This window comes from Molossus molossus, unplaced genomic scaffold, assembly GCF_014108415.1.
Source record: "Molossus molossus isolate mMolMol1 unplaced genomic scaffold, mMolMol1.p scaffold_m16_p_7, whole genome shotgun sequence".
Taxonomy (NCBI): domain Eukaryota; kingdom Metazoa; phylum Chordata; class Mammalia; order Chiroptera; family Molossidae; genus Molossus; species Molossus molossus.
Genome location: NW_023425401.1, coordinates 106,678,314 through 106,700,272, shown reverse-complemented (window position 1 = coordinate 106,700,272; position 21,959 = coordinate 106,678,314). Strand labels below are relative to the sequence as shown.

Here is a 21,959-nt window from a genome sequence, read left to right as displayed (position 1 = left end):
TGCTGCTGGGTATAGGAATCAAAGCTAGAAACAGACCGAGTTCCTTCATAAGTCAGCTGTTGCTTGCAACGCCACCTACATAATGTTCACCTTCACGGGGGGGAGGGGGGAGGTCGGTGGACTGATGCGACCTCACAGATTCTTCTGTCACAGATATCCGTGCCCCGACATCAACGTCAGTGCTAAAATCACATGTGTGGAACCATGGGCATGGCAAATAGCTCCTCCTGCCTAACCCCTGAGGGGCGGGTGTTTCCCTCCTCCCACGACATAAACACGAATTTGGAAAGCCTGGACAATCCGAAGTAGGATGGAAAGACCGTGTACCTGTCTATGATGGCGCACATGTCAATGCTGACGTTCGCGAAACTTCCTGGCCTCCTCTGCGCCACCTCGTATAAATTTACCAGCTGATCGTCCACTTGAATGAGCTGCATGCATCCCTGGAATGAAGGCTGAAGGACAGCGTGGCTTGAGTTATGCATCTGGTTCAGAAAACCTGTTGGAGAGCAGAAACGGGGATGTTAGATCCTGTGTACAGAGCATGCTTCAGTAACTTTCCTCTGGGGATGCTCCGTGACCAGAACCACTGTCTCTTAACTCCTGACTCATTGATCCAGCAGGTGTCGTATTCAGTGCAGGAGAATGAAGTCTTGTGAGAAAGAGATACCATTTCAGGGAAAGAAGTCAGGGTTGCACCTAGATGAACCTTTGGCTCTGGGGTCTAGCATTCCTTATATTTTCTCCTTGAAATCTTCTTTCTCAGTGTGGCACAGTTTGTACTCTGTCCCATTGTTGGTAACATCTCACTACTGTACTCCCATGCCTGACCCTGCCGACACACATTAGACCATAACATTTAGACCTTTCTCAACTGTCCAATTGCCTTCCTCTTATACTTTCAAGACTACCTCTATTTTCTTAATTCCCTAGAGGCCTGTTATTTAGATATCAAGAAGCTAAACTTACTTTATCAATTGAGATGAATCTATTTTATGGATTAATGTCTAACTAAATTCAAAGAGATATTTGCATGACAAATGCTTCTCAATTTATAAAATCCTCATCAACATTACAAAGAATACATTTAGACATAAGGGTCATTCATCTTGCTCTGAATAGCTATCGTATATAGGTTACGTAATATGGTATAGGGAGCATAAATGATAAGAAATGAAACTAAAATTAAACGAGAATAAAGAAGAAGCCTAAAAAATAGAGTAAATACTATTGATTCTATTAGGAATAGCATATCTGTAAACCAAGTTTGAAATCAGATTAACACTTTTATTGCAAAGTAACTTGAAAATAGCACCACTAATCAATTACCATAATGCATTTTCAGTAGAAAAATGCATAGAAATTTTGTAGACCATACGGAATAATATTTCTCAATCCTGTTAAGTATCTCCAGAAAGTTCCCCAAAGCATCTTCTTTTCATATAGTTCCCCACAGCAAAGTCACCTACCAGAGCAAATTTAAACTGTACTAATTTGCTTAAAAACCTGAAGTTATTGACACATTTATTTTGATACACACACACACACACACACCAAAAATAATTTATGTGTGATTAATTGAGTTAAGGACATTTTCAATAAAAAGTCTTTTAAAAAATACCATTAAGTGATTTCTTTTAAAATTGTTTTTATTGATTTTTTTGAGAAAGAGAGGAAGGGGGAGAGAGATAGAAACATCAATGTGAGAAAGAAAAATGCTCGGTTGCCTCCTGCACGCCCCTACTGGGGATCGACTCCACAATCCGGGCATGTGCTCTGACTGGGAATCGAACCAGGACCTCTCAGTCTATGGGATGACGCTCTTCCACTGAGCTACAATGAGGGCAAGTGATTTTTTTAAAGTGTCCTATTTTGTTTGACTAGTAATAGTAGTTGAGGACAACATAAACCCCCTTTCCCCTTTATTAATGGTTTATAATATTTAAAGTCTAATAATTCTCATTTGAACACTCTGTAAGGGGTCATCACAGAGGTGTATTATATCCTCTTCCATTAACAGAATACTTTGTAAAAATAGAATTTTATTTAAATTAATTCCTTGACTTAAAAATTGAACTAAGGCTCTATTTCAATGTCAAATGTATAGATCCTCTATATATTTTTTCTGTCATTTTCTTTCATTTGCATTGACTTAGTCCCCATAGAAATTGCTGATCTTAGAGAAGTCATCTATTTAGACTAGCTGTGTGCATGCATATGCTTTTAAATCTGTAATCAAGATAATATTGAAAGGAGTTAATGTCTAAACTTAGTAGAGAGAAAACATCCAGCCGTAACCTTTATGACTCTTCTTGACAAGATGGTCTTTCGGTTCTGCTTAATTCAAAACCAAGGAGTCTCTAAATATTCATACTAGCTAAGAAGTATTCCAAAATGAGTCGGTCTATTTGTGAGACTAAGACCTTCTTGGAATCAAGGCAGCTGCATAACGTATAGATCACTGTAGACTGGATTGGGTATAATTAAATAAATAAAACAAGACTCCGTGAGTCACTTATAACAATGTTCTGTTTGGCCCTAAGAAATTTTGGAGTTTAAAATTGTAAAGTTCTTTCATTTTTCTCCATGGGATACATTCTAGGAGAAGATAATTATAGGACAAACTATTACATAGGTATTAAAAATTTAAGCCCCTCCCCCCCTTTGCATTCTTTTCAATATTTCCAAGAGGATTCAATTCATTCACACCCTTTTGCAGTCCTCTTCTACATTAATTTAGGGCTGACGTCTCTGGCCAGCAAAGAACTCTGAAGTGGTAGCTGTGTGAAGTCCAAGGCTAGTTTTCCACTTGGCCCCTGAGATTGCTAATCCTGAAAGCTCAGCCATCACACCTGAGCAGTTTTGTGGAGTGGCCCATGAGAGATAACAAAGCCTAGCTTCAAGATATCCTATTTTGGAGTGATTTGTCATGTAATAATTAAATACCCAATAATGAATTTGGTATTGAGAGAGAATCTAACATAAATCTAAAATCACGGCAGTGACCTAGGGGCTGGGAGATCCAAATAAGCTAGATGGGCCTTGAAAGTACTGTCAGGTGAAGCCTAATGGCTCCGGAGGAGGATGTCGGTAATGGCTTGAAGGGAGGTGAGGAAACAATGTTATTGGTAACGAGGGAAATTGGATCCTCTGTGTGTTGCAGTGGTGAGTTTAGCAACACTGTGATGACAGGGAAAGAAAGAAGTTATACTTGAGAAATTTGTAATCAAGCTAATGGCATTTCCAGACACAGAATTCGGACATCTTTCTATTTATAGTAAAAGGGGAAAAGGAGAGAGAAAAGCTAAAGAAAAACTGTTGAACACGAAGAAGTCAAGATTTGATAAATTTGCAGATCAATGTTTTTTCAGTTACAGTCTCTCCAGATGGCAAACAATGCAAAAATTAAGAAACCGTTTTCAGGCAAAGATCAATTACCTCCAAAACAGAATCTAAAGATGACAGTGAAGTGTGACTGGAAAATCCATATTAAGACCTCCAAAATGTACTAGGTGGTGCCTCAAAGAACCATTTAGTCAGACAAAACACCTCTAGGCAGCACATTGGTGTATCTCACAGATGCTCTGAGTTACACAATAGGGATCCTAATAATCTTAAGGGCAGAAACCCAATGTAATGAAAAACAAAAACTGTAATGGAGTAAACCTAAATAACATTCACAGAAAGCCTACAGATTTTTTTAAGAGAACTGTATTGGTGAAAACACCACCAGCTTGGTCTGAAAGGGACAGAGATGGTACAAAATGGTAAAAGGTCTTCAGATCCTCAACTTCTACAGGCAGGAAACTACACAGTTGTAGACCCAGGCTTTGTTTTATTTAAAAAAGAAAGTATAGATCAGAGTGGTTAAACTGAGAAATTAGAAGGCACAGCCAAGAGCCATGGAGAATCATTTCTAGAAAACAGTAGACCTGAGTTCTGGTCAAGAACTGCCCACATGTGCTTGACTAGATTTCAGAACTGCTACGGAGCAGTTACTTTTGTATAACTTATTTTTCTCCATTTAAACCCGAGTTGAAAGTGATAACTCTATGCCTATCCTACCTTTGTGTGCTGGGTGTGTGAGTGGTCTTCAGATGAGCATCTGTATTTGAGTAACTGAACCCAAACACCTTCCTTTGCTCTCAGGAGCCTCATTTGGGTATGAACTTCACCTAGATGGCGAGATACTGGGTTTTGAGCAGATGTCTAAAGGGATGAAACTTTGACAGGCCTTTGGGGGAGGTGAGTGTACTTTCACGTGGAAGAGACATGAATCTCTGTGTCCCAAAGGGCAAAACGGTAACCAGCCTCCACAATAGCCATACATCTTCACTTCCTGTTATTCCTACCTTTGGAGAGTATCTTCCCACATGGAATCAGTGCTGACCTATGTGACAAAAAGGACACTGCAGAAGTGACAGAGCGGTTGTAACTCCCGGGGCTTACTCATCGAAGGCATTGGAGGCTTCACCTTGGTCTCTTGGACCACTTGCTCTGGGAAAGCCAGCTTGGGTGCCACGAGGACCCTCAGGTGCTCTGGTGAGGAGGCACCCACACGGAGCGGAACTAAGACCCACACCGCACAGTCAGCAGCAAACTGCTAGCCGAGTGAGGGAGCCATTCTGAAGTGAGACCCCCGTCCTAGTCAAGCCCTTGGATGACTGAGGCCCCAGGAAAGACATAACTCAACCTCATCGAACACTGCAAGCCAGCACTTCCCAGCCAAGATGCTCCTGAACTAGAAGTTGCTCCCACAGAGAAAGAAGAGAGAAAACTATTACTGTGCCGAGTTACTGAGCTTCAAAGTTGTTCTCTGAAGCTACAGGTAACGACGTCAGATGTTAACAACAGTTTCTGCCATCCCTTTCTCAAATAGTTTTTAAAAATTAGAAACCGCACGACAAAAATGCAGCCTGCCAAACAGAGTGACTGGTGCAATGCTGACCTTCCCTTGTGGCTAGCAGTGGGTTTGAGATACTGGGTCTCTGTGGCTGCCGTCCCAGAGCCTAACTCCCTTTGAAACGAAGGAAGAAATACTATTTACTTTCTGTATGTGTTCCCTGCATAGACAAATGTAATGTCACTAAACATACGAGTGTACTAGTGTCTGTGAGCCCTTCAGTGATGACTCTAAAGCTCCGGAATTAACCTACTTAGATTAGTAGCACTGGTGTTTGGAGCCATCAATTTGCAGGGGAGAATTTGAGGGTGAGAAATGAATAGATATAAAATGGGTAGAAAGTGGAACTCAATAAAAAATTTGCCCATTTAGTGGAGAGAGGGTATAGAATAAAAAGGTAAACATTTGTTTGTTTGGGCTCAGGGCTTTAAATGCATTCTATCTATAAATTTGGAATATGCGATAGTCATACATGGGTCATTATTACTGGGCTCTATACTCCATCGATGTGTTACGACACCTGCCGTGAGTGTATGCATGCATGTCCCAGTGACAGTCACCACCCGGAAACAGGGAAACCTCCTCTCTCTGCAGGTCTTTCTACTTATTGTGCCTCCCTGGCATGTTTGAGATTTCCATTTCAAACCTTAGGATATAAAAAACTTCACACCTGATTTGAAGTCCACTCAGTATTTATTATTCTTGCTGACAAAGAAATACATGCAATTTCAAGGTTTTAAAACTTTAATTCAGAAATACATGCTGAAATACTGGACTGATATACTCAGTGAAAAGCATGCTGACATTTCTTTTGACATGGAAATGGCCATCTAAATTGTTGTATGTCATCATGTTAACCTGATGGGACAGAAAGAGCAGACAACAGGCAACTGGGTTGACCGTATTACATGCCTAAAATAACACGCACCCCAGATTTATCTTTATTTATAGTGATTTTAGAGTCGGAAGGTTTGGGAGGTGGAGAGAGAGGGTGGTGAAATGCTGTAAGGATGCTAGAAGCCATGCACTGTCCTCTAGTAAATATAATCTTGGATGATTGTGACAAATGTCTACCAATCTTGACCATGTACCCAAGCTTCCTGAAGAGCGTGCCTTGTTGGAAATTGGGGTCCAAGCAAGCAGCGTTAGAGCTGGCTGGACGTGAGCCCGATGGCAGCTGGTACCTCTACCGTGGGGACAGCCATGCATCATACCCACCCGGCGTGGTTGTGAGAGTAACCACAGTGCAGGCTGATTGAGCAAATAAGTAAAAATACTGAGGACTGTGCGACCAGGTTTTCGTTGTCAGGAAAGGAGGGTGCACATGGAAAGTGGAAAACCCTGGATGGATCCTGTGGGTTTGGATTGGAAGTTAATCTCTCAGTGTGCACTTACGGGTGTTGGTGCATGTTTAGGTAGACGTAGAAACACATCTAGCTAGAACCGTGTGCGTGCTCAGTGTACGGACAGCTTCGACCACGCCCTGAAGACGGTCCAGGAGCAGCATGCCCCGGAAGCAGCGAGTATCCCTACAGCTCAGATCTTCGTTTCTCTACCGAATAAAACCAGGACTCCTTGGAGAAATGGCTGACTCCAGGGCTGGGCCAGGAAAGGCACAAAGACAGGACACTTTGCTGACCCAGAAAGTAAGTGTCCAAAGAATGAGGGGTTAGTGTCAGAAGGACACAGGAGCCAGCCTGGCGTGGACTCCGACTGCTCAGTTCTGGACAATTTGGGTGCAAAGTAAATACCTGGAGCATCAGAATATATTGCGTATCAAAAGAAAGAATAAACAAAGGAAGGAAGGAAAAGAAAGAAGGACATTTATTTATAGATCAGACCTCATTGAATAGAACTCAATGAGTCCACCTGCATTAAAACTAAATGGGGAGAATAGAAATCTCTTCCTATAGTACTATGCTAACTAATAAATGTAAAATGTACGTTGGAATCAGCAAGAAACCATTGGGCCACACTCATAGGAGCAATTAATTCAGGAAAGAAATAGCAATTGACGCTCAAATGCCTGGGTGAATGTTAGATGAGGAACAAAGTCTCAAAGTGTCTCCTGAAAAACGTATTTATTCATTTCTGAAAGGAAACTAGTCATTTTGCAGCAGACACCTGGCAGCCCTCTTTGTAATCCAGTGATCGAAGTTTGCACCATCAGTAAAAGGGCCGACGGGCACTGGGCTACCTGAAATGATGCAGTAAGAAGAACACCACATGCTGGGTGGTACTCCTGCCCAAAATACACGCTCCAGGTCCAGTCCCAAGGACACATCAGACGGACCCAAACTGAGAGGGTCTTCAGGAAGGATGAGGTTGTGAAAGTCAAGAATCAGCTGAGGATCTGATTCCAACCTTGAGAGACTGGAGAGGCAGGAGGCCAGGCACAGCGGGATCGCGCCTTGGATCTTCTTGCTATAGAGGATGCTGGAGGGCAACAGAGAAAACCTGAAGGTCGTCTCCGGGTGAGTCACGCTGGTGGCTTTTGGGTTTCTCTTGCTTTTTCTTTTTTTTTTCAAATTTTGAATTCTTTGAAACAGATACTTTTTTTTTTTGAGCTTCTTGAAATTCTTAAATTGTTTTTGAGCTTAAAATAATAACAATTTAAGAATTTCTGTTCCATCTGATGGGAAGCCGTGCTGTATGCTAAACACTCTACCATTTGGCGCTACGTTATCTCCCAATAAAACGACGGTGACCTCTTCCAATGTTCTCATGTCCCGCTTTTTCTTTATTCCATTTTAATCCGCGTTACGTGCCCATCGATTTTCAATGGAATTGGGCTCCCTAATTTCAGGGATGACTTTAGGTAAACAAAGGACACCTTTATCCTGTAACAAGACTTCTCAGTGGTATTTGACACTTGGTCCTCATATATGTACAGTCTATGATATTAAACCAGAACGGCTTTGGTGGCTTTAAGAGACTGAATATTCTGACTCCTTTTCTCAGTCCAAATTCAATTAATATCTCTCTCAGTCAGATTTAGACCTAGAGACTTCTTAAACCCTAGAAACATTAGGACACACACAACCACTCAGAACCCCTCCTGAGACTGAAAAATCAAAGCAATGCTAATGAAATCATTAAATAAGTATAATGAACCCTGCTGGTGTGGCTCAGTGGTTGAGCGTCGACCCCTGCACCAAGAGGTCGCCGGTTCCATTTCCAGTAGGACACATGCCAACTTGTGGGCCCGATCCCCAGTGGGGGACATGCAGGAGGCGGCCAATCAATGTTCTCTCTCATCGATGTTTCTCTCTCTCTCTCCCTCTCCCTTCCTCTCTAAAAACCAATAAAGAAAAAAAGAATTAATTAAGAAATAATAATAAATAAGTATAAGGAAATTCTAGAAAAATTTAATAATTCTCCTCCATGTATACTTCATGCTTCAAGTGAAGGTATCACGATTAGAAATAGTTCCGTCATATTTCTGGGTGCCTGCTTTGCTGAAGGTTCCCTAACTAAAGGCTTAAGATATCTATCCTTGCAAATTAGGTTTTGGCTACCTTGTTCTCCCGCTGTGCCTCAGGAAAGTCATGCCCTTTCTGCTGAATTCCCTTCTCCCTTTCATTTTTCGTGGTTGACTTATTCTTATGCTTCAGGTCAGCCCAAATGTCACCTTCCGAGAGGGGCCTTCCAAGACCACTCTATTAAAAATGATGCTATCAATCTTCTCTTCCTAGTTCTTCAACTACACATTTCTTGTTATAGAATTTGTCCCAATTTATACTTATCTGGATTGGGTTATTTATCGACTTGTGTGTGTGCTTCTGAGTGTATTTTTCTCCTCGTTTCATCTATTAGTTTCATGACATCACTCAGATTGTCTCGTTTCTCCATGAATTAATATATATATATATATATATATATATATATATATAGAGAGAGAGAGAGAGAGAGAGAGAGAAACCTCACACACCATAAAATTCACCACACTACTTATCTTAAAATAATCAATGCAATCTATATGGGAGATATTCAAGATGTAAGGTGTCTATTCAAAAGTTTGGACGCAAATTATTTTTTTACCACATTGAAACTATCCTTTACAACATGATACATGTCGGTTTTCAGACTTTAAGGACCCCTCTACATTTATTAGGCAAATTATCAACTACATGAATATGTTCATATTTTTGCCCTGGAAGGAAGGGATGTTTAATCTTGTGTCTTTGCCCCGTTCAAGTCTTGGCTCCCGTTGCCTATTTCAATCAGAGGCCTGCTCTGACCACCAGCTACACAACTGCCCCACGTCTTAGCTCTCCACCTCCCTCCCCCCATTCAGTTTTCTTCATAACACGCATCACCGTCTGATATATGGCATGAGTGTTTACAGTTTTCCCCCTTTATAAGAATATATACATCTTGAGACTTTGGCTCTGCTGGATCTCACTTAGTAGGGTTTCAACAGTTGTCTGTTGAATGACAAACAGACAGTGAAGGATTTGGAGCAAGGAGATGATTTGATCCATGTGCAATGTGGGGAAACTGGGGTGCGGTTAGTTTCGGAGCCTAGAAAAGTGAGCAGGCAGAGGGGGCCTCGTGATTCGAGTTCCCCGTCACCAAATAGCGGCGCAGTGATGAAAGCAACTTCTTCGGAGGTAACTTTTTTGAACCGATTTATGTAAATTATTTAATATAACATGTTGGCTTTTTCAATTTTAGGATCTTATTTATACTGTTATGTTTCTGTGTGTTTGCTGTTCACTTATAACGGATGAGTGTAAGATACAAGGCTGGGGATTTTGACTCCATCATTGTTTGACCTCGGGTAACCTGATTAAATATTTTATACCTGTTCCTTTCTCTGTAAAGTAGGAAACATAATACTTAGCACAGGAGATAGTGAAGTATTCATTAACTATACTTATAAAGTTAGTGCCTAGAAAACTATGTCTATAATACATACCAGAGATCTGGAATCTATCATCATCAACAACAACATCATTTCCATTAATCCCAAAGCTTTAGATAATTTTAAACCTTTTTGTATTTAGTAAAGATCCAAGTCCATGTTATTTTGTCCCCAAGAATGTTAAAATCTCATTAGGAATATAAGTCTCAGAAAATAAAGATAGCTGTGTTAAAATATTATTGTTGATTCATTCTCTCTCTCTCTCTCTCCCCCACACACTTTTCCCCATCAAGTACATACATAAAAAATGTTAGTACCTACTCATAAGAGCAAATAAAATGAAACTATTAGAAGAGTTTGACTATTTCTTGAATACTTCCTTCCTTGGCTAACAGAGTGTTACACGGTCCAGGGTTTTCTTTACCCTTTTCTAGGAATTTCATGTCAGTCTGCTTTGCCGATGCCTTGTCTTCTGCCTGATGGATACAGGTAGGAGGTCGTCCCAGTCTGTCCTGGGCTATGTCTGTTTTCCTGGCAGTCTCTCTGTAAAAACGGCCCTGTCCAAACCGACTGTTTGCGTCTCAACTGTGTGCATCTCCAGGGAGGCCCCTCCTCTGCGCTCAGACTGATGTATCTAGAAGCCCCTGGACTGCTCCATTCCGGAGTCGCAACGCGCTCAAAACTCAAGATGCACTGTTCTGGATCCGGCTGCCATTGTCCTGGCGTCAGCTGTCCGTCCAAGCGCCTTCACTTCCCTGGCCTCGGGCTAAAGAGCTGCTCACGTTAAACAGCCGAGGGGCTTCCCGGGCACCTCACTTCCCGGACGCAGTCACATCCCGTCAGTTCTACGGAATAAATGGCCCTGCAGCCTCGCCCCGCCGCTGGAGCCTGACGCCCTCCTCCTGCACCCCTTCCAGTCCAGCTCCGGGAGCCTGACGCCCTCCCCCCTCCTGCACCCCTTCCAGTCCAGCTCCGGCAGGCGCGGGGGCTCTGCAGCAGCAGTAACCCCATCATCCATAACCCGGTCAAGGGCCTCTTCTTTATTGGATAAAATAAATCAATAAGATTTAAAACACTTTGTTCTAAGGTCTTTCTTTTCTCCTAATGTTCTGGCTTTGAAAATGCAAAATAAACTTGGAGTGGTTTAAAAAAGAGGTTATACATTTAAGAAAAGGAAATATTTATTTAAAAAAATAGTATGTATTAGTTTGACCGATTTTACTTAACTCGAATTAACGTAGTATCATTTGTTAAACCACTTAGGTAGCTAACATAATTTTAAATATGTATATTTTAGAATATTTAAAGTATATAAACTTTAGTATACTATAAAATATTGAGCAAAACTTTATTGCCACAGGATCAGATATTTTCAAATAAAATCATATGTGGGTCTCCTCTGCTTTTCTCATACAATGCTCACAAGATATATAAAGTGCATTTTTACCAAAATCAGCTTAATTGTAAATGTAGTGGCATTGATTTTATGAGTGTCTTTTAATAAGTATGGAGAAAATGACAAGAACATAGAAAATAAATGAAATCAAAAACAGATGAAAAAAAAAGCATATAAGGTATCTTAACAAATTGGGGTAGTTAGCAATTTGCAAATCATATTATACAATATGATTTAAAAAGCCATGGTTACTTAGAAAGACCAGAAGTACCAAACTGCATAATTTCATTCTTTTATGTATTTTTTAAAATGTTAGGTGGTCTTTTAAAAACTTCGTGTGTATTCAACTTAGAGAGAGTGGAAAATACAAAATAAAAGACTTACATTTGATAATTTTACATTTGAATAACTTTAATTCTTTAATAACCATAGGCTGCTAATATAATTAATACATAAAGTAAATACATTCATAGATTCTCCAAAATAAAATAATACTGTCTTCTTGATTCTTCTTTATATGTAGAAGCAGCTTGTTAATGGCTATGGAATAATACAATATTTTGTAAGATTGGTCCTAGTGGTCATGAATGTGGGCTTTGCAAGGGCACAGCTGGTTGGCACTGTGGCCCTAGCATGTATTAGTCATGTAGTGAGGGGTCCTTGACTAGGTCACCAACCCAACTTGAAAGAAAAGTGTTCTGTATTAATAACAATTGTATATATTTAAGGAGTACAGCATGTTTTGACATAGATATACATAGTGAAATGAATATTGCAGTCAAGCTAATCAACATAGCCCTATCTTTACATAGTTACCATTTTTTGTGTGTAGTGAGAGCATCTAAAATCTACTCTCTGAGCAGATTTCCAGAGCATAATACAATATGATTAAGTATAGTCACCACGGTGTACATTTGTTACATCTCTAGACCATCCTACATAACTGCAACTTTGTGTCTTTTGACCACCATCCTCCCATTTACCCTACCTTTCCACCTCTGCTCTTAACTTCAGTGTCTTCATTTTAAAGACAGGATGGATAATACCCAACCCCTGTGGTTTTCATGAACATTAAATAATAAGCTGTAAATAAAAGCTCCAAGCACGAAGGCTAGCGCTCAGTAGGTGCTTCATTGTAACCATGGAAACTCCTGTTACCATTAAGAGCTTGTTTAATTGCACAGCTTTGGCTTTGAGGAAACATTATGGTAACTCCTTACACTGAAAAAGGTTTTGATATTTGTTTGAGAGATTTGTTTTTCACTCTGACGAACATCAGAAAGTAGTTTCTTATTATCCTTATAAATACGATATTCCCATTTAGCAAGCCTACATACCTCTGAATATTTAGAGCGGGGAAGACTTTACCTTTTTCTTAAAAGTGTTTGTACATGAAAGAAGAAAAATATGAACACAGACTTGGATCACACGGATCTGCATTAAGAGGACATGGATAATCCGAAACTCTAGGAAATCAAACTCCACTTCTGTTGTCCTGGGGAATGCTTGTAAACATGACTGTATTTGCGATTCGGAAAATAACTGTCAGATCAGTACAAAGTCAGAATGAGACGGTCCATGTTAGAAGCTGCTTTAAAGCTGGGTGGACAGGAAACTCTTCTTTGCAGGACTGGCCATTGCTTTTGTCACCCAGCAGCCCTGCCATGTCTTTCTTTGGCTTTGATGCTTACAAGGGTGCTTGGCCCCAAAGAGGAGCTCATGACCCAGCCTCCTTCCCCCTCTTCCTCTTTGTCTTCGTTGTCACAATTTCTGTTGTTGTTGCTCATGATGATTCCCCTTAAGGTGACCTTCAGAGTCTTCTCAAGGTTTTGCAGTAGATACAAAGATGATGCTTTTTTTTTTTTTTAATTATTTTATTTTATTTATTTATTTATTTATCCTCACCGGAGGACATTTTTCCATTTTTTGTACAGACAGAGTGGGAGGGAGAGAGAGGAAGAGAGAGAGAGGGAAACATTGATGTGAAAGGGACACATCGAGTGGCTGCCACCCAAATGACCAACCAGGGCCGGGGACAAACTGCAACCCAGGTACATGCCCTTAGCGGGAACCGAACCCGGGTCTCTCCGGACTGCAGGCTCTAACCGCTCTAACCGCTGAGCCAAACTGGCCAGGGTGATGCTTTTTTTTTAATGTGTGAGACTGTTTCCATGTTCCTTATTGAAGTATGACGTCACAGTTTGAAGGCAAAATCCTCTGAGACTGCTTCAAATCTCACTAACCCAATACTTTCTCATCATGAAAATTTTTTCCCAGAATGCTGATACCATCTGTTGTGGGTTATTTAAAAAATGACTTGTTGCATATGAAACCATTTGCAAAATTTAATCAGGTCTCATTGCTTTATCATAATGTAAATTCTCTGCAATGAGATCATTCATTTAACATATTTAACATTCAGTAATATCATATAATAGAATATTAAGGAAAAGATAGAAATAACAATCTCTGGAGAATTCCATTTCTTCAGACAAGGCAGTGTGAGAAGCCTGAAACTTTTCCAGGTCAAAACACCTACAGATGCTAGCTAGATGAAATGTAACACATCCTTTAAATTATATGTCTAAGCATCCAGTGTGGTGGGAGAAGATTTCAGGGGTCACATGTACAGAAAAAGCCCAAATTCAGCAGGACAGATGATGGTGAACGACTAGTACTCAGAAGATATTTGCTAATCCTTGTAATGAAGATTTGAAAAGCCAAGTGGAGTTAGAAATCAAGTGCTGGTCTTGTGCAAGGAATGGGCTCCATCCCCCACACCCACCCACACCACCACAGAAAGACTAAACTGCTAAAATCTCAGTAGAAGCAGATACTGGAGAAAAATTCACTAGTCAGCAAAGAGATGACAAGAAAATTTGTCTCACTTTTCCTTGCCTATAGAAAGAAAAAGAAAAAATAAATTACTTCCTGAGAGTTCATAAGCCACAATCTTGCTCAACACAATTATGGGTTTCAAATTTATATTGATAATAGAATGTAACCCCTAAGCCAAGAAATTAAAATAGAAAAAAGTGGCTCTAAGTTGCTGTCTTCTGAAGGCAGTGTAAATCCTCTCTGGATTGACTCTGGATGAGAGGATGCCTGAAGATAAAAACCTGGGAAATTTAAATCCACAGTCCAGAAATACAAAACTAAAGAAAACAAGCAGCATGAACAATATTTGGTAGTAACATCACACCCAAGAAAATTGGCCCCATGAATTTGAAATAAATTTTAGGATTGTGCATACTGTCAAATGAATAAAAAGTATTTCAAAAAATAAAAAGTTAAATCAAACATATAAGAAAGGAATGAGAGAGTACTAAAAAGAACCAGTCAGATTTGAAAAATAACCAAATTGGTTCTCCAGGAATGAAAACATATTATTGCAGTTAAAAATTCATTAGTTGCAGCCTTGGCTGGGTAGCTCAGTTGGTTAGAGCATCCTCCCGATACAGCAATGCTGTGGCTTCAATTCCATCAGGTCACATACAAGAATCAACCAATGAATGCATACATAAACGGAACAACAAATATATTTTTGTCTTGCTTCTTTCCTCTCTCTCTAAAATTCAGTAAAAAATATTTTATTTTAACAACACTCATTAGTTGCATTAAGCCGATGAGACAAAGCTATAGAAGGTATTTGTGAACTGAAAGACAGATTGGATACCCGGAATGTAGTCCAGAAATAAAAAGCAATTAAAAATATATATATATATACATTTTTAAATGTAGAGGGTGAAAATTTCAGAAAGAGGAAAAAAGAGGCATGATGGAGAAGGAAGCCAGAGATACAATGTCTGAGAGTTTTCCAGGACTGATTGAAATTCAGATTCCGGAAGGAACATAATTTCCTCCAAAATTTTAAAATTCAATCTATTAATAGAACAATGTAAGAGCGGATCACCAAGGAGCATCACAGGAGCAAGACAGAAGCCAGAGGACTCCTAAGGAACGGCACTAAATAGACAGGAAACCTGCTAAAAAGGGACGAAAAGTAGAATCCAATAGAGTAACATTCAAAGTTCTAAAAGAAGAAGAAGAAGAAAAAGAAATTCAATCTAAAATGGTCCATCAGGCTAAAGTATCAAAAAATAAAAGGTGAAATTAAGACATTTTCAGACAGACAAACACTGAACCAAGTTGCCACCAACAGACCCCATTAAAACGCCTTCGAAACGGAAGGATGCGTGTCTGAGAAAAACCACACCCCGCAGGGGGAGAAATACAGAAAGGCAGAGGGAGAGGAAAACATTGGAGAGCCAAATACATTGGAAAATACACTGACCGCACAAACGTGAAATTATAAAATGATAATACGGAAGTTAAAAATGAGGTAGAACTCAAATGCAGAAAAAGAAGTAAGATACAGGATTTAGGGGATAGTCGGAGTTACGCTATGCCAAGTGTTATGGACTGAATTGGGGCTCCCCAGAATTCATGTTAGAGCGCAACCTGCAGAGAGGTAACTCTGGTCACATGAGGTCAGCCCCGTAGGACTGGTGTGCCTATCAGAACAGGCCCAGCGATCTCTCCCACGCACCCAGAGGAGGCCGCGTGAGGATGCTGGAGGACAGACTTTACCAGAAACCAGCCCTGGCACCTTGAGCTTGTTACCGAGGAGGCTGGAATCACGTCATATATTTTAAGGTAAATCCCCAAACAAATGAAAAAAAGAAAAACACAAAAAGCTCTAGAGGAAAAAGGTAGGTGAGTATATTAATGACGAAGGTAAAATTCACTAGAAGGTTATACATATTCTAAATACATTGGCGCCTTGCAACATAGTGTTCACACAGATAAAATAAGTGTTTGCAAATTGCGGGCACCCCTTTCTCAAGAAAACCTTCCCCATGGCTGCCCCTCCCCCAAACTCGAGGCCCCTCCCTGGCACATAAAGACACAGCCTCCCCTCACAGGAGGCTATAACTCTCTCTTAAAACATGTATCTTTGTTGCCAACAGTATGACAGATGTCTCTCCTTTTCCCCACTGACACCCTCCTCTTGCTTCCCACACCCCTGCCTTCGCCGCCCTGTGGCTTGTGCCAGACCCCCCCCCCCCCCCCGTCTTCCTTCTCTCCTACCCAATGCCAGGCTCCCGGGATGTGGGCACGCCTGCCGTATTCTTAGCACCAAGTCACTAACGTGGTACAGAGTCAGTATCCAGAACACGTATGTCTGACAAATTAATGTCTTTGAAAATCTTACTCATTTACAAATAAATGGAACTAAATGTCTTTGAAAGGGGACATTTAACAGGACACAATTTTTAATTCTTTTTAAAAAAAGACTAAACTTCCTAAGCCTATGTAGACAAACAACGTTATCATATTTCTTCCCACCCACGAACCCTACCCCAGACCCCTGTACTAGGTAGATTGCTGTAGTTTGTCCAGTTCTGTGGGAGATGATACAAGCATTCAGCAAAGTCCCCTCAGTATCTGTGAATCAAAAACATGGAAGAACGCCTGGCCCAGGGGAACTCGATAAATCGACCATGGTTCTACTTCCTCAGTCTCTGCAAATTCACCCACATAACAAGGTCGATACACAAGTATCAACTTTGCAATGTTAAAGGAATAACAGTACATGACGGGTGAGAGATTTCAAACCAAAGGTTTAAAAGACAATGAAGTCGATGAGGAATGAGACAGAGACGGTGCAAGAGAAAAGGTGCTTACGGACCTGTGCAGAAATACCTATGAGAAGTGAGACAGACAGGCTCCACGGCCAAACCCCAGAAAGGCTCACAATCGGGAGGTTTGCACAGTGTCACTAAATACAGCAGGGGCAGGCGACATCCCTCCCACTCCCTGAAGACTGCAGCAATCACTCTTGGAGCAGCTGAAACGAAATCTGAGGTAGAGTCCATCGCTGGAGGGGAAGTTGTGCTTGGAACCGTAAGAGTGCAACTTGGAAGGTTCTAGTGATGCTGCAAAGCAGACAGTGGGACCCCCAGCTCCCTTCCCTTCCCATGTTTCCAGAACATAGCCAGAGACGGTCAGATGCTCCTCGAGAGGAAGCAGAGAGTCTCATGGAAAGATGTCGGGGTGAAATGGAAGGGCCAACAAGGTTCACCCAGAGATGAGTTCCTCCTGGGGGCGCCCTGCTATCTGACATGCGTGGACCCTGGTAATGTAGATCACAAGACCACACTGGGTACACGATCCACTGATCTTGCTTCAAATTGTCAAACAAACAGAATGAACACAATTTCAAACAAATACATCAGTAAGTACAATTCAAAGATATACATTAAATTGTGGTTGAGGGAAAGTGTCCATGGGGACCTGTAAATAAATTATTGTTATGACTAGTGCTATTAAATTAATAGCAACCATGTTAAGCATAGAAAAGTAGGCCGTTTAGCCACTTAATGGACCTCTTAAAGGTCCAAATTCCCTCATAAGAGGCAACAATATCAGCCATTTTTCACCTCCCTATGTTTTTTTTTTTTTTTGAGGGAAATTAGAATAAAGTTGACTTTTGTTTGCGTAAGGGGGAAAAATACAATACAATTTGAATTGCAGTCTGAAGGTTTACAGGTTCCAAGTAAAATGCAGGCCTATTGGAATATCTGAGATTCATCTCTGTGAAATGAGTTGTACTGTCAGCATAGGTTTTTATTATTTAGACTCAACTCCTACCAGCTGCTAGAAAGACACATAAAACAAACAGATTGGCTGCGTATGCTCGCTCTCTTCTGACGGATGTAGCTGGCCCAAACTGTCTTTTTGGAAGCATAAGTAAAATAGCAGTTTATAGCTCCTGAAATGTTTATTTATCTCCAGTGTATATCTTCTCCTATATATAAACATGTGCCAAAGAAAATATAATTCTTTACCAAACAAACACACAAAAATTTAAATAAACCTGGGCTTGGGTACAATAAACTAAAATGCTTTCTGCTCTGGATCTCAGTGATCCATAAGCGTGTCTACTATTCAACACCATTGCCTACACCGAATATAAACACTGGCCAATCCCAGAGAAGTTTCTGGCCGTAGTACACATCTTCAAGAGAATGATCCATTTGTCAGACCCAAAAGTTTGCTTTATAAAGTAATAATTACTCTCCAATAATGTTGCAATGCTCCAATAAATATTATAATAATAAGACATTCCCTCTTTCCTTTGGGCTTATCCTGGCAAAACAATCAGCCAGTGAAAGAAATTTCTCCGACGCTGGCAGTAAAGAACATGAAAATATTACTTTAAAATATTTAGGTTTGTCGTTATTTCTGCACCTGCTTCAAGTTTGTAGTAAAACGGTCAGCTGTAAAAATTAATTATACAATGGCTTTTCTTGGCAAAAATAGTATCTAGTAAGACAGCTATATTTTGATGACATGCAAATCATAGGGAGCCTTAGCAACTTAGAGACTGGCCACTTTGGATGCTGCACACTTGGCATCTTGGGGTAGAAACGCTGTCATGGGTTGGAACAGTGAGGACAGCCTTCAGCCGTTCTGGTCAGGTCTCTGGTCCGAGGGAACGGAAAGTTGTGGTTGAACATGTTAACGCATGTAAGGAAGAATGTGAACCAATTTGCATTTCTCAGCTAAGAAAGTGCAGAAGAAAAGGAGCCACAGAGGAGGCTGACACCACCGCTCGGCCAAGCCGCTGGAGTGGGGGTCCCATGGGCTTGGCATCGCCCACGCGGAGGGAAACAAGTCTTAGCTAATCCTCTCAAGTGCCCTCACCCCCCTGGCATTGGGAAGTGCATGCCGCCAGCTCCCCAACGCAGTGCCATTAACACAATTCATACATCTGGCCCGGCCGGTGTGGCTCAGTGCTTGAGCACTGACCCATGCACCAAGAGGTCGCTGGTTCGATTCCCGGTCAGGGCACATGCCCAGGTTGTGGGCCTGATCCCCAGTGGAGGGCATGCAGGAGGCGGCCAATCGATGTTCTCTCTCATCAATGTCTCTCTCTAAAATCAATTAAAAAAAAAACTTTTTTAAATTCATACATCTGGCCCAAGTTCCTCCCCTTATCTTCCAGGGAGGACAACGTCTCTGTTGTTCTATCATTTAAAACGAAGTCAGAGATGCAGAGTAAGTGTCCTAATGCATGAGAGACGGGACTGGGTGGCGAGGCCTACCAGGTTCTGGTCACTTACGAGGGCTGACGTATTCCTCCGACCTCTGGTCAGAGCGGGAGGAAAACATCCCTGGTGTCCGACGAACAACTGGGTACAACACGTTAAACTGAGGAAACCTGACAGGAGCCAGACACAAGTTAGAGAAAATGTTTCCAAATGCACAGGCCCGAAGGGACATTCAAATGTGTCCAGGTGGCCGCTGTCAGTCCTTAAATGGGCTCTCAAGGCAACCGTCCTTCTCTGACAGCTGCCTCATCCCCGAGAGGGCAGTGAGCCATCTTCACTTGAGTCCCCTGGGGGGCCGGCACCCCGGCGGGCCCACCTCTCAGGAGCGCAAGCTTGTGAGGGTGCAGAAGTGTGACCTGTGGGACCACAGCCTGGGCGGCTTCACCCCTGCCATCGGGGCAGGTGCACCCAGCGGCCCAGCCTCTTGTCTGCTTTGTGGGGAAGGCTTATGGGGACGAGCTCCTTCCTGTTCCAACGCCGAGCTAGCTACAGACCCCACCGGCTCCTCCAGCTCTGCTGGGCTATGGGGACTTAGAGACAGCAGTACAGACACCGCTCACTTCCCAACAGCGCCGCACACCGTCATCCATTCCCCCTCCTGCTTACATGCACACACAGACACGCACTAATACATACTCCAAAGCATTGTATTAACTATGTAACAAGACGTACACACTCTCATGCACACACAGACTCCCACTAATAGATGATTCCAAGGCATTGTATTAACTATATAACAAAATGCACACACTCTCATGCACACACAGACACGCACTAATAGATGACTCCAAAGCATTGTATTAACTATGTAACAAAATGCACAGACACACACTAATACATGACTCCAATGCATTGTATCAACTATGTACCAAGATGCACACACTCTCGTGCACAAACACATGTCCACACATATGAGTGAGTGAGGCTGCCAGAGAACCAACGACTCCTGTTTCTCATGTTAAATGAGTAACACGGGTTTCATAGTGAAGTGATTACTGTGGAAGAAACAATTAATGAACCATGCCATGAGCACACATTTCCCGCTGAACGTGTTCCGTGAATGTAACGTTTATTAACAATATAGTATTGACTTGCAGAAAGAATGTCTAAGGGTGACATATGAACATGTCTGTGGTAACAAAACCAGTCTCTGATTTTCCCAAGCACACCCTTCTAGCCCATGGTCACAGATCCGTGAGCACGGGGGGACTTGGTAGTCAGCAGCCCCCACGACATGGCAAAGGACTGGATTCAGTCCAGAGGAGAGGCATGTGAAAGTGGAAAAATAAGTCACCGGGTGAGAAAATGTCAATTGTCATGGATTTCAAAGCATATCAAAATGAAAGGTCTCTTCCTACAGAGTCAAAGCAAAGGCAAAGAGCTAAAATAAATGCAATAATACTTTTATTTTTGTCATTCACGTGGCTATGTATCCTCTATAAAACTGAAGAAAAGTCAATAGCAGTACATAAATAACCAATTTAGAATGGTGAACTGTGGTTTGTTGGGAAATTAAATGGGATTTCTACTCAGAATAGCATCCTCATAAGTTTCCGGTGGTTAAATTCCACCACAAAAGCGGTACACAAAGGCAGATCACCCAGTTAATTGCAAATCCTGATGATATATATATATATATATATATATATATATATAATCTCCACATTTTAAAATATTGATTTGCTAAAATCTTAATTTTGGAGTCTTCATCTGAATGTCCACAGGTAAGCAGTAGGAAGGTGTTTGATTGAATTAAATCCCCTTTGTGATGATGAGACCCCAGTATTAAAGTTTAAGAAATCTTAGGATATATTCAACTACCCATTTATTAAAGATCAGTAATTTCTCTTTGATATTGGGCTAGATAAGGTCAAAACCCCAAAATTATAAACTGTTTTCTTTAAAAAAAAATTTTTTTTTTATTCATTATTTTTAGAGAGAGGAAGGGAGAGGGAGATAGAAACATCAATGAGAGAGAACATCGATTGGCGGCCTCCTGCACGCCCCCTATTGGGGATCGGGCCCACAACCTGGGCATGTGCCCTAACCAGGAATTGAACCAGCAACCTCTTGGTGCAGGGTCGACGCTCAACCACTGAGCCACCCTGGCTGGGTATAAACAGTCTTTCTTAAGCAATGTGCCCAGGTAAAGAACTTATACAAGTCACAACCAGTAACAGATGAAAAAGGTCAAGTTTGGGGGTGAAGGATAATGAGTTTGGGTCTGGATTGAAGGGATGGGGGAGATGTTTAGAAGATACCCAATTGGAAGCTGGAAAGAGAGTCACAGAAGGAGCGAGAAGGAATACATTGAATCAATCATAGCAAACCTTTATTTCACACTAAGGAACATGTGTTAGTAGTCTTCTGTATTTCCCTCTGATCTATAAATCTGGGGGCGCCTACACCGAGCCAGGGCTTGTGTATTACCGAACTGCAACAGAGCGTGCTTCTCCTGTGCACCCCTGTGAGAGTTCGTATTTCCATGTCCACACCGAGCTGCACCCCATGACTGCATGTCTGCATTTCGCCCCCCAGAGGAATGAACTGCGACCTATTCATTTTGGCATCCTGTACGTAGTAGGTGTTTACTCCTGGTTTTTAATTAAATGTGATGTGTTGAGAGATGTCAGCTCTGGTTTTGTGGGGTGTGTCAGCAATATGAGAAAAAACCTA

The 21,959-nt window shown here is 41.4% G+C and overlaps 1 protein-coding gene across 1 annotated transcript in view; it reads right to left on the bottom strand.

Moving 5' to 3' along the window:
• CNTNAP2 (contactin associated protein 2) overlaps nt 1-21,959 on the bottom strand; it is a 1,693,809-nt gene that overhangs the window by 709,706 nt on the left and 962,144 nt on the right. Inside the window, exon 10 of the mRNA XM_036246733.1 lies at nt 328-499. Coding sequence (XP_036102626.1) covers nt 328-499 — 172 coding nt within the window. The remainder of the gene's footprint in view (nt 1-327; nt 500-21,959) is intronic.